General features: G+C 39.6%; 1 protein-coding gene across 2 annotated transcripts in view; it reads right to left on the bottom strand.

The window, feature by feature from the left end:
- Positions 1–10,308, bottom strand: part of LOC121442257 (3'-5' RNA helicase YTHDC2) — a 62,506-nt gene extending 52,198 nt beyond the window's left edge. The window contains exons 1-4 of one of the 2 annotated variants that reach the window (XM_041643733.1): positions 9,936–10,308; positions 8,518–8,608; positions 4,508–4,704; positions 2,758–2,957 (exon numbers count right to left, since the gene is read on the bottom strand). In XM_041643733.1, the coding sequence (XP_041499667.1) occupies positions 2,758–2,957; positions 4,508–4,704; positions 8,518–8,608; positions 9,936–10,134 (687 nt within the window). In that variant the 5' untranslated portion in view covers positions 10,135–10,308. Of the gene's footprint in view, positions 1–2,757; positions 2,990–4,507; positions 4,705–8,517; positions 8,609–9,935 lie in introns of those variants that run through there. The other variant, XM_041643734.1, reaches the window with a different exon arrangement.
- Between the last annotated feature and the right edge of the window lie 2,831 nt (positions 10,309–13,139).

The raw sequence follows: 13,139 nt of genomic DNA, 5'->3' as shown, positions 1-13,139 counted from the left end.
AAGTGAATTTGAAGAGATTGTTTACACTGAGAACTAAATTAAATATTTTAAATCAAATCTAACAAAAAATACTCAAGGTAAAGAAGACCTTCAAATACTTCTGAAAGCCAAAATGACCAGACTATACTAAAAAATGAATCTTGGATAGTAACAACCACTACTGTTTCTTCCCTCCAAATTATCTTATAAAGACAATGAAATGACAAAGTTCCACTATGATTTTTTAATAGTGAAAATTAAGAAGACAAAAATACTCACAATCCTAGAATTACAAATACTTTCCCATAATAAAATTCAGGAGTGTCATACATATTTAAAATAAGAAATCTTATTGGAGTTAGCAAGACGGCTCAGTAGTTAAGAGCACTCATTGCCCTTCCAGAGTATCTGGGTTCATTCGATTCCCAGCATCCACATGGCAGTTCACAATTACCTATAACTCCAGTCCCAGAGAACTTGAGACCTTCTTCTGGTCTCTGTGAGCACTGTAATCATGTGGTACATAATGATACTGACATAACCCAAACCCAAAAAGACAAGTGTTGTAAATTCTCTCTCATACATGTATACTAGCTGAAGTGTGTCTAAATTGAAATACCAACAGAAGGGAAGAAACTAAGGGCAATGAGGGTGCGTAGTTTCAAGGGAAGGGGGCAAAATACAGGGGGAAAGGGGAATAAAGAAATAGGAAGAATTCAACTGGTGTAAGAGAGCAGAAGGCACGGTAGAGGAGAGTGTGGAAAGAAATAACTAATGCTAAAGACCTAAAAATGCCACATGGGAACCTACTGTTGTAGGAGCTTGCTGAAAATCCATACACATTATATGAAAGGAATTTAAATGGAGTTGCCCTATAATGGGAGACACAAAAGGCTATTAAATAAAAAAGGCCAGTAAGGTTACATCTTTTTGAGTTGTTGGTCAGTGGTGTCCCCTAGACCCAAACACTACAGACTACTGCCACTATTCTTGGTTACCCTCCAGAACCTGGTAGGAGCCTATTGCTGAAAACATCACATACTTGAGTCACAGGACATGAAACATCAAGTTGGTACTAACCTGGAAGCATCCTCCTTACTGACTAGCTTACAGAGTGCTGAAGGTGTTATGCATACTACTAGGGAAGAAAAATAATTAATAGTCTTAACCAGATGTGAGCCCTGTGAGCTAGCTATAATAGCTATGGCCTACCAAGGTATGCCACTTGAACAACAGTGGTGTGACTATTATTGCGGTAAAACCACGCCTTTCGGACTGGATTTAAAGCCTGCTGCACAAGACAGAACTCATACCTGGTACTGTTAACTGAGCCAAAACCCTGGAGCAGGCTAGGATATAGGCCCTAGGGAATAATACTGAGTAAGTAATATTATTTTGCTCAATGGATATAGTAACAAATTCCCCATTCTTAACTTTATACTCATAGATCAGTACATCGCTAAGCCCTCATCGGAGAAGTTTCATTACACAGTATAGGGTAATTAATACAGAGACTTCTAACTGGTCAATGTGCAGAGAATAAGAGACTATGGAATGCTCAGCTCTAAATGGGACAGCACTATAACATCCCTTCCCCCAGGGCTCAGGAATCACTGTAAACAGAACAGAAAGACTGTAGGAGCCATAGGCAGCAGATGTCTACAGCAAAACAGCATTTGTTCACATGTCGATGCCACTGTACACACGAACTCACAGAGGCTGTGACTGCTTGCACAGGATCTGCACAAGATCCGCACAAAATCCCAGCATGGGTAGAAGAAGGACTCAGGAAGTTCCAGCACTAGCTGAGGAGCTATCGGCAACTGGTGGCTGCTGGTGAAGGGAAAGACAGGGATACAGCCCCTGAGAGGCATAATAAGTGAACTGAGTGGATTTTTTATGAGTTCATGAAGTTCGGAAGAAATCATGGCAAGGGATAAGGGGAGAGAAAGGTAAATTGAATCAACATGCATGGAATGCATGCATGAAATTCTCAAACAAAAAGATGAATAAAAAATTCTTTCAATTCCTATGTAATAGCCTCCATATCACTTACATTATGAATATAAATAAGGGAAATATTCAAAAATATCTTGTTCCCTGAATAATAGACTAATAATAGGCTAATAGATTTCTTTAAATTCTGTCTAGCTTTGTGGTTCACAGAACAGAAACATCAAAAATCTTTAGCATTAAAGTAAATCTTAACACTAGGTGCTAGTTGGTATTATGTGGCATTTTGTAGAGATTATCTCTAAACCTCACCCTAAAATGAACTAATTATCAGTACCATTTTCTAAATGGAAACAAGCTCACAATGGTTACAAAGTCAGATGAAGTCTTCAATCTAGTTGATAAAATTACAGGAATCTAAACTCCAGACACAGCCTCCTTCCAATATAATAAATCACATAAAACTTTTGTTTCCTTAAAACCAAAGGCGCTGATTTAAAACTAATAAAGGCAGGGTGTGGCAGCACACTCCTTTCTTTAATCCTAGCACTCAGAAGGCAGAGACAGGATCTCTGTGAGCTCCAGGACAGCCAGGACTCCATAGATACACCCAAACTCAAAAAACAAAAATAACAAAACAAAAAAGTAATAATTTGAAAGATTTCCTTTCTATAAATTCTCTGTAAGCACTCAGTAACAATTTATGTATGAAATAACTATTAGTAAAATAGCCAGTTTTTTTAAACACATAGTATAAATTTGACATAAAACTATAAAATGGAATGAATTATATTTTCTTCAATAAACAACAAAGAAAAAACAAACCTGTGTAGTCTTTCCAGACCCAGTTTCTCCTACAATCAAAACTACTTTATTCTCTTTTATTATTTTAACAATTTCTTCTTGTTTCTCAAAAACTGGTAAAGACTGCCTGAAAGCATCAAATTCGGACTCTCCCCTTTTCACGGGAACTTGAGGTATGCCATTGTTAAGTCGCCCACTTGTCTTGCTCATTTCTCGGTTTTCTTCAAAAATGAATAAACAGAAAGTTTATGACCTACATTGAAACAATACATTGAAAATGAAGCCATATAATTTCTTTTTTAAAAAAAATTAATTTATTATGTATACAACTATCTGCATCCATTTATACCCACTCGCCAGAGGAGGGCGCCAGATCTCTTTTCAGATGGTTTGGAGCCACCATGTGGTTGCTGGGAATTGAACTCAGGACCTCTGGAAGAGCAGACAGTGCTCTTAACCACTGAGCCATCTCTCCAGACCACCATATAATTTCATATGCTTCTTTTGGATGTTTCTTCTCTACCCAGTGCCTCAACTACTGCCCTCCTGGAGGTATCATTTTATAGGCTATGAGTTTGGCATCAATTACACAGCAAGTCTTTTTCAAAAGTATTTCCAATGCATAATAAATTAAAGTGAATAAAAATTAATTATTCCACAATCACCAAAAAAAACCATAATCTTAATCACATAAATTATTTTCAGATTTACTATAAGTTTCTATCAGTAATGTCAGAGAAAATTAAAATTTTAAGCAGGAAATAATGTACATTATAAAATCTGTTACAGATAATGCAACATTACAAAAAAGAAAACAGTCTACATGTTTAAAATGAGTTTAAAATAAATATACAACTAAATGATTCATAGAATATTATCTGCAAATACAAAGTTTTAATGCTTAACAAATTTTCCAAAAGAGCATTTGGCCAATATCCACATAAAACTTAGCAGGTGTCATAAAGAATGTATTCTCCAAACAGCTCAAACTATTTTTGTGTGTCCACACTTAAGAGACTCTCTTTAGGGTTTGGGTTATAGCTTAATGGTAGTGTGCTTGCATAGCACCTATGAGTCAAACAGCATGACAAAACAATCAAAACTTAAAAGATAAATAGAAGTTCTTTGATATCTATGGCCATGTATGGCTTATGAGATGCAGACCTATATCTTAGAAAACAATAACTATGCAAAGTCTACACTAGGCAGTTAGATAACTTCATCACTTTTAAAGGTATTTTTCTGAATAAAATTATGGCTTCACTTTATAACTTATATACCATCTTTGAATAATTTAACATACTGAAGATTCTTCCCCAGCCCTTAGCAGAAACTAAAGCCCCAGTGTAAACTGGTACTTATCAAGACAGCAATTGAGAAAAGCCCCAGACTTTGGAGTGGAATCTCAGCGTTTATTGGCTAGCTGAGTAATCATGAAGGAATCGTTTCACCATTCTGAGCTCCAGCTTCTCCATGGCTCACAGTCTGACCTCTCGAAGATTGCTACTATGCGGCTATAGGAGTGAGGGTACCACTAAGCACATGATGGGAATTGTTCAATGAACAGTAGTCATTACTACAATCTTTAAAAGTCTTGGTTTGATTGCATAATATGCCTTAACACTTTATTCCAAATTTTTCATAATTCTTTATCATTTAATACATTAAAACTAGAAAAAATATACCATATTAGTTTCAAAAAACAAATTTAAAGTAGAAAAAAAATCACCAAATAAGAGGGTAAAAAAGGAAGCTCCCAGAAAATACATACCAGCTTCAACTGCAAACACATTTCCTCTTTCTGTTTTAGGTAGAAGTTCAGTACGCTCTTTATTGGTGACAGGAAATCTCTGAATTAGGCTTCTAACAGCATGTTTTGTATTGTGAGTCAAATTACAGGTCATCATTGCATGGGCTGTTTCTGATCCATCTTTCTTCTTCACAGTTAGGTACCTATTGGCTCCCTTTCTGAATGTTAATAGAAATAATTTATTTACTATATATAGTCAACTTGTTCACATATGACATATGCCCAAGTTTTTGAGATATTAAAATTCCCCCAATCAACAAAGATAAATTAAGCAGTCACAAGAGTTATCTTCAATTAAACTATCAAAATGCTACAAACCCAATTTTATATAAGCAATAACAAAAGTAAAAGTCTAATGCATCCAAAAATGTTAAAATTTGAATTTCATTCACTGTGGTAGATAAATCATCACCAGTTAATACATACTGGGAGGAATATAAAGATGGGGGATCTAAACGATATTGAAAAGGTGATAGCAGATGGCTGATGCTAGCACGCCCACAGCATGCTTTGAGGTGTGTTAGTAATGGTTCATTCCCAGGAGAGCCTGTTAAAAGAGCCACTTTTAACAGCCGAACCGAACCTGTGTAACACAGCACTGCGAATGATTATTTCAAGCACAAACTTTATAAGTGAAAAGGTTTTTTCCCAAAGCTTATGATATACTCTTCAGCTCAAGTTCCTGGTTTTAAGCCCAAGCTAATAACACCTATTTTGAAGGATTATTCAAATTATTAAGGAGAGAGATATAAATTACAGCATCTGTCACAGAGCAGGCTTTAAGTAAATATGAAAAAAATCATTTCTTGCCGGGCAGTGGTGCTGCATGCCTTTAATCCCAGCACTCGGGAGGCAGACTCATTGTCAACCCTGACAACCTGAGTTCAATCCTGGGAACCCACATGATGAACAGAGAATCAACTTCACAAGTTGGCTCCTGACCACATGTGCTATAACATGTGTGTGCATGCTTAAGCCCTCACATGCACAAATGATTACATAAATGTAAAGAACTGTAGTTCTAGCTGTGTCTAAGAGCAGCTCTTACCTTACCAACATTTAAATGTCTGCATTCCTCATTGAATACCACAGTGAACGATAAGTTCTCAATGCTGTCACCTACTCTCTAAGTGCTTAGTAATGCCTTAAATAATGGGATAAAGAACAGTCTAGACTAGCTGGGTGTGATGACACCCTCCTGTATTCCGAGCACGTGGGAGGTAAAAGCCTGATAATCATGGAGTTCAAGGTCAGCCTATGCTACCTGAGACTCTGAATCAGGAAAAAAAAAAAAGGGATAAAATATAACTTGGTCTAGAAATTTTTATTTCCACAGTGAAGTGGAACTACTAAAGTCTAAGCATGTTCTCTACAGTAGGTTCTTCCCTCGTATTGTTCTGCAATGTCTGAAACTTCAGCTGGCACAGAAGCAACTACGCACTCTTCAGGGCTGCTCATCTCATAAATTCCTAACTACAGAGAGGAAATAAGCACGAGAGAAGTCCGTAGGCTGACGTTTATCAGTACTACTCTTCAGTTAATTAACCATACGACCAAAAGTACACTGTTTTAGTTCTCTAACACTGTATGCTCGTTAACAAAATCTGTGGTATCAAGACATTTTCATTTTCTTGAAAAATTATCTTGGAAACATTTATGTTTCAGCTTTAACTATTTTTTCTCTGATATCAACCATAATTTATAAATATATGTCAGATACTGGTAGAAGCTGTGATTACAAAATTGAGTAAAATATACTACTCTTTCCTGAAGTCCACAACCAAACTGATAGATCAAACTGAAACTACCCTAACACAGGCCACCTCTATGTATAAAAATAATTCAAATTAAGCAGGTTCAAGTTTAAATTATCACTGAAAATTTAGATTCAACACATATAATAGAAAGATAAGAACTTGATAAAGATTTTATCCTTGGTAATTACTATTCATGCTTATACATTAGGCAACACAAAGATAATGATATATACATGATATCTGGGGTAAAATATCATCTTTGTGAGAAGGAAAATAAAATGAAATTAATATGAACACTAAAACACTGAGATCCACTCATCATGTATCTTCTCCAGCATACCTGATGCTATGGCTTTGATAAAATATAGAAGTCCCCTTTCCCAAACAAAATTAGAAACCAGCTGTCCAGACAGAGCGCTGTTAGATAAGTGAATTTCCTACGAAAGTTGTAAAATAAGAGAGAATCTCATATGCAATTATTAAGCATAAAAGTAAATGTTGAGGACCAGCAAGATGGCATAGTGAGTAAAAAAAAGCTATCTTGTCCAATTCTGACAACCTGAGTTCAACCCCACAAACCCACAGTAGAAGGAAAGAACTGAGAATGTATTCCTGAGAACTGTCCTCTGACATCCACATTCACAGCCATGGCATGCACATGCAAATATAAACACATACAATGTAAGTTAACTAAATTCAAAGTCAATGTTAGGGGAGGAAGGAAAAGAAGACATTCAAAAACACACATAAAATCACAGATAGAAGTAAGTCTGGTGCTCTGTCGCACAATACCAACCATTGTTAACAAGAAGGTATACATTCTTAGATAGTTACCAGAGGACCCTAAAAGCTCTCATCATAAAGAAATAGAAACTCTGTGAGACAACAGATGTGCTAATTCCCCTAATAGCCCTACTGTATACATGGGATAAAAAATCACATTATACTCTGTGTGTGCATAATTATTGTCAGTTAAAAATTAAAGGTGCTGAAAGACGGCTCCACGGTTAAGAGCATTTGCTGCTCTTGCAGAGGACTGGGGTTCAGTTCCTAGCACCCATATGGTGGGTCATAACCATCTGTAACTCCAACTTTAAAGGATCCAATACCCTCTTCTGGCCTCTCCAGATATTACATGCACAGGGTACACAGACATACAGTCAGACAAAACATCCATAACCATAAAATAAAAATAAATAATAACTCTTTAAAGGAAGAAACCTTCATTGGGTCTCCAAGCTGGACTTCAGTGCAATCTTTAGTCTGTCCTAGATTCTTTTCCTGAGTGAATAAGGGTGCATGTGTTGTATCACCCCAAGGAAAATCTATCACTCAACACTCATTACCAGGAACACCTACATAATTCAATTGCAAGGCCTACTGTAGACTTAACCTAGAAAGAGTACCAGAGGAGCCTGTATAACAAAACTTGCTTTAAAAAAAAAAAAAAACAAAACCTCTAATTCTCACAGTTATATCCCATGCTCCCTTCCCATAACTTGCAACTTTTCATTCAAGGATCTATCCTTTGTCATGTCTTCAAGAAGTTCCCTCTGCATATGTTATATGCAGCTGTTAATAAATCAATCCCTTTCTCACAGTTGGGTGTAGAGGTACATGCCCTTAATGCCAGCACTTGGGAGGCAGAGACAGGCAAGTCTGAATTTGATGCCAGCTTGGTCTACAGAGTGAGTCCCAGGACAGCCAGGGCTACACAGAGGAACTTGTCTCAAAATAAATAAATAAAATAAAATTTAAAATAAATAAATAAACTTATTTATTTTTCTGACAAATCTGCCATCTACCAGTCTAATAGTAAAGAACCTAAAATGAATAATGGAAGCTATATTCACTTTTAAATTTAATTTTTTTTTCAAACTTATTTGAGTATATGTAAATTCAGGGGTTCACATAGATGTCACTGGACAACTATTTGGAGTTCCTGCTCTCCTTTCACCTAGTTGAGGTTGGGTCTCACTTGTTATTTCTACCACTGTGCAAACCTCTGACCCATTCTGCAGCCTCCCGCTCCCTTTCACCAAGAGGGTCTAAAGAAAAGCTGACCCTGGTTCAGACTTAAATGAGTTTATCTACATATCCTATAATTAAGAACACAGAAGTTAAAACAGAAATAATGGTTTAAATGTAATCAGACGTATTTATCCTTTTCTGTAGTACATAACTTTGTAAAAATAAGAAAAGCTGTAAACTTACCCTTTACTTTTAGAAACTAAACCAAGAGACTGACTCAGTCGGTGAATAAAGGCTCTTTCTGTACTGGTCAAAGAAGAAGGAAATTCCATTTCTACACAGGAAAAAAGGGTTCCACATAGAGATAATTATAGGTGTAAAACATGAAGACTACATGTAAGTATACAGTCAAATTATGCATCCACGTGAAAATATATTAATTCAGTACCTCATGTTTAATAAAATTCTAATATTAATTTTTAATATTTATTTAATCGTGTGTGTGTATTGTGTGTCTGAGCATATATAAATGTTCACAATATGTGTGCAGCGTCCACAGGTCAGAAGAGGTATGAGATCCCTTAGAACTGAGTTTCAATGGTTCTGAGCCATCATGAGGGTGATGGTAGTCAAATCTGGGTCCTCTGTAAGAGCAGCCAGTGCTCTTAACTCTTCAGCCATCTCTCCAGCCCAGAAATCTGATATTAATTACTTTTTAAGCTATGGACAAAAACCTATATATAATAAATGACTCTAAAATTCACCAAAGATTATTCATCTGTGTTGAAATCTTGAATTGGCATAACTAAGGACATATCTGATTAACTTATTCCTGGTTTGCTTGACACAATTTCTTTCCTTCAGTAATGATGTAAGCTCAAGCGTTAGGAATTCTCAAGCCGAAACTCCTATGTCTCTGTTCTTAAAATTGTGCAGTGCTCCTACTCACTATTTCGCATTGGATTTGTTGGGACATTTCGCCAAGGCATTGCTTCTGTCAAATATACGTTCAAAATCATTTCGTTTACCCTTTTCAACCGTTAAGCCTCATCAGCAAGAGGTCTCCTATTTAAGCCAGCAAATCAGAATTAAGCTAGGAAGCCACTACGGGTCACTTCAGTACTATATTATAAGGACTGCGGCAAATAGGTCTCTAGCCTGATGAGGTGTGAAACACGCTTAAAATGTCAAAAGAAGTTTAATTTGTGTTCGATATGATGCGCCTAGAATTTCAAAAAAGCCCTTTATATTGCCGGTATTTTTACTTATCTATTCCACTTCCTCCCGCTCCTTTGAAGATTCTGCAGCTTAAAGTAAGGCTACACCTTTTCAATAATAATGAGGAGGGGGACGTTGATGATGATGGTAGGGGCTTATTAACTCCTTAAAAAAAATGTTGACTTAGCCTAGGGCTGCAGAAAAGTACCCAGGAGAAGAGAGAAACTCCCACCCGGGAGCAACCCAACCTTTTCACCTTCTGCCTTCACCGGCCCTGCTCCATAACCCGCCAGACCCACAAAGCATCCCACTCCAAGAGCGAGAGTCGGGCGACAGGCGCGGGGTTTTCACCTCTGCGGCCCGGCCCTAGGTTCCTCTGCCCAGCCCGGGGCGGGCCTGGGGGGCGGGTGTCAGGCGGCCGGGTCCCCGGTCAGGAGCCTCACCTCGCTGGTCACCATATCGGAAGCGCTCCAGAGCGATGTTGACGGCGATCTTCACCTCCTCGTCGATACGAATGTCTTTGAGCCCCTTGGCCCGGCCGCCGCCTCCAGGACCACACGAAGCGGGGCCGCCGCCGCCGCCTCCGCTGCCGCCTCCGCCAGGAGCCGGAGGACGCGGCGAGACGCTGCTCGGCCTGGACATGGCCCTGAGGAGAAGCTCGCTCCTCGTGGGAGCGGCCAGGCCTGCTGCCAGCGGGCAGTGACAGAGACGGAGAGAGCCTGAGGGACCGGGGCCGACCGACCACTCGGCAGGCAGGCAGGCAGCGCCGCGGGCGGTGAGCGGGAGAGCTCCGCTCACGGCAGCCGGGGAAGCGAAAGCGCCGGCACCGCGAAAGCCCAGGGAAGCCCGGGGCGCGCGCGTGATGACGTCACCGAGGGGCGACGCGCGTGACCCCAGGACTCCCGGCCGCTGGCTCGGCGGGTGCTGCGTTAGGGAATGCGGTCCCAGGAGGGGTGGTGCGGTTCTCGCGCCCCTGAGGCTTTGGTTCTTAGTATAATTTAATTGGAGGACTCATTATTCAGTTACCCCCTCGTTCGTTTAATGCTTCACTCCTTCAGAGCGGGCTTCTTGCCCAAGGATAGATTCACAAAACGAATGCATTGAAGCAAGGGTTTTCCCGCCTTTCTGGGATTCATGTTCTAGTGGGAACAGAGTACGATGAGTAAATCAACTGGCTTAATTCTGAATAACGAGTAAGTCCTTAGTATGTATCTCTCGTTCTGAGACACACGAAAACGTGGTTATCTGAAGTAAAGATTTAGCTGAGTTCCACCTGGCAACCCTAACTGCGCGTAACAACACCCAAAAGGGAAAAAAAAGTAATTTACGTGATAGTTTCCGTGATTACGTGATAGTTATTAAGTGTTCACAGTTTGAAGGAACAGCCAGCCCATCGTGGAGGCAGAAGGCATAGCAATGAGAACAGCAATGTTTTGTGGCAAGATAGAACCTTCTCAACAGTCAGGAAGATTATGAGAACTCCCATTGACTCAAATAGCATCCTGCTAACATAAATCTAATTCCAATGTTCTAAATTGCTTCCACTCTGTATTACTATTGTCAGTCTCCAGAGAGCAACCAAAGTGATCATTTTCTTTTTTTCAAAATAGGAGGCAGCGAGTAGTAACGTGAGTTGCTCTCCACTGCAGCTGGAACAAGCCGTGAATTTCTCAGTATGGCGCTCAAGACCCTCGGTGAAACAACCTGGGTCACGCTTTCACCCTCATTTTGCTCAGATGCGCAAGTTTGTTCTGTTTGGTTTTGCTTTGATGGCTTTTGTCTCGGAGAAGGCAGTCTTCCTCCGAGAATTTCACAAGGATGCCTCTGTAGTATAATTTAAAACATGATGTTGTCCTTTACATAGACATGCTTTCTAATCTCATGTATCATTTGCCACATTTGAAAGGGTCTTATATGCTCTTGCCAAAAGTTCTAAGCTCCTAAGCACGAATGTCACCTTGCTTGTCCCGTTGGCAGAAATAGGTTTTTGTGTTTGTTTGTTTTTGAGGGAATAGTCCATCACGCCACAGAGCGGCATAGCTGTGCGAAGAGCTGTGTTGTTGTGACAGGAGTGAATGGTCACATTCCCATGCACAGTATAGGAAGGAAGTTTAGTGCTGCCACTAAACTCGCTTTCTCCTGTATCAGTGTAGGGCCGAAGCCAACGGTGTGTGCTGCCCACATTTGGGTGAGTCATCCCAACTCAGTTAAACTTCTGTGGAGATGCCTTCACAGATATGCCAAGAGTTTGTCTCCTAGGTGATTATAAATCCTGTCAACTTGATAGTCAAGATTAACCATCACACCACAGGAAAGGCCTCTTGCATGTGTGCCCAGGAGTGTGACAGAAGGTCTGTGGGACACTGAGTGCTTACTGTGTCTTACGTTCCTCTCTTTTTAAGATAGGAATTCAAAAAGGATATTTGATACATGTATTCTAGCTCTGCTTATCATTTTACATACAGCATGTGGGTGGAGACACACAGCGTACATATTTACACATTGCATAACTTACCACGAGGTAGGACTTCTGGGCATGATTAAAGGACTGTGACTCAGTGACAGATCCTGGTGGTGGAGACTAAGTAGATCCTGGTTTTCTTAGTTGGGGGATATGTGGGGCAAGAAGAAAAAAATTACAACCATTTTGTTTATAAAGATTTTAATTTTTCTTATGATTCTAGACTCAGGCAAAATCTTGGTTCATAACATAGAAGATGTTGTTTTATGAAAACAGAAGAACTGGAGAAGGCAGAAACAAAGAACAGATTGGTCATTTTAAAATGACTTGCCTTGAGACAGAAAAAGAGGCGTGCAACAATAGAATACGGACTGGCTCACACAAGGTGGCTTATTTTTGTTACTTATTCTGTTAAGACAGGGTCTTATGTTGAGCAGGCTAGCCTCAAATTCATAGTCCTCCATCTTCACCTCCTGATTGCTGGGGTTGTAGGCATGCCTTACTTTTAGCGTTTCCTTTTCCTTTGTTTTGATTGATTTAGGGTAAGGATTAGAGAAAATTTTCACAGGCCAACTGAAAAATTTGTTGACCAGCTCTCTCACTCCCCACCTCTGCTTTCCCTTCTCCTTCCTGCTCCTCCACCTCTTCTTCCCTTCTCTCTTTGACTCTCTTTCCCCTCTCTTTCCCAGGATTTCTCAGAAAACCAGAGGATAAGATAGCTTCAGTTTGGTGTCATAGAACTTTATTTGTTCTTGATTTCTGGTTTGTTGGATTCTGGTACAAGAACTTAGCCCCAAATAATGTTTTTTGTTTGGGTTGGGTTTTAATTTTCATTTGACATTGCTAATGATGTCAACAAATTGCAGTGGTCACCAACAAATGTGTTCATTGTCTTTGGACATTTTATTAACCCCATCTCCCTAGCAGTTAGCTGTAAGCCACATGACTGAGTGTCAGCCATTGGAAGGCTGGTGGAAACAACATACACCACTTCTGGGCTTTCCTTCCATCATTGCTCCATTTTCTGCTTTTCCTGGTCAGCTGAAAGTTCTTAGACAGTGATAGAGACACCCTTTAGAAAGATGCTGCTTTCCGTGACGATCGTGATAGAGTCTCCTTACCTACACAGTTTGATCTGAGTGAGAACTAACACTAGACTGTGGGAGCCGCTGAGATTGTTGGGAGT

Source organism: Microtus oregoni, unplaced genomic scaffold (genome assembly GCF_018167655.1).
Source record: "Microtus oregoni isolate MIOR12 unplaced genomic scaffold, Mior012 000088F_ref0000325, whole genome shotgun sequence".
In the NCBI taxonomy this organism is placed as follows: domain Eukaryota; kingdom Metazoa; phylum Chordata; class Mammalia; order Rodentia; family Cricetidae; genus Microtus; species Microtus oregoni.
This window is presented reverse-complemented; position numbering and strand designations above follow the sequence as displayed.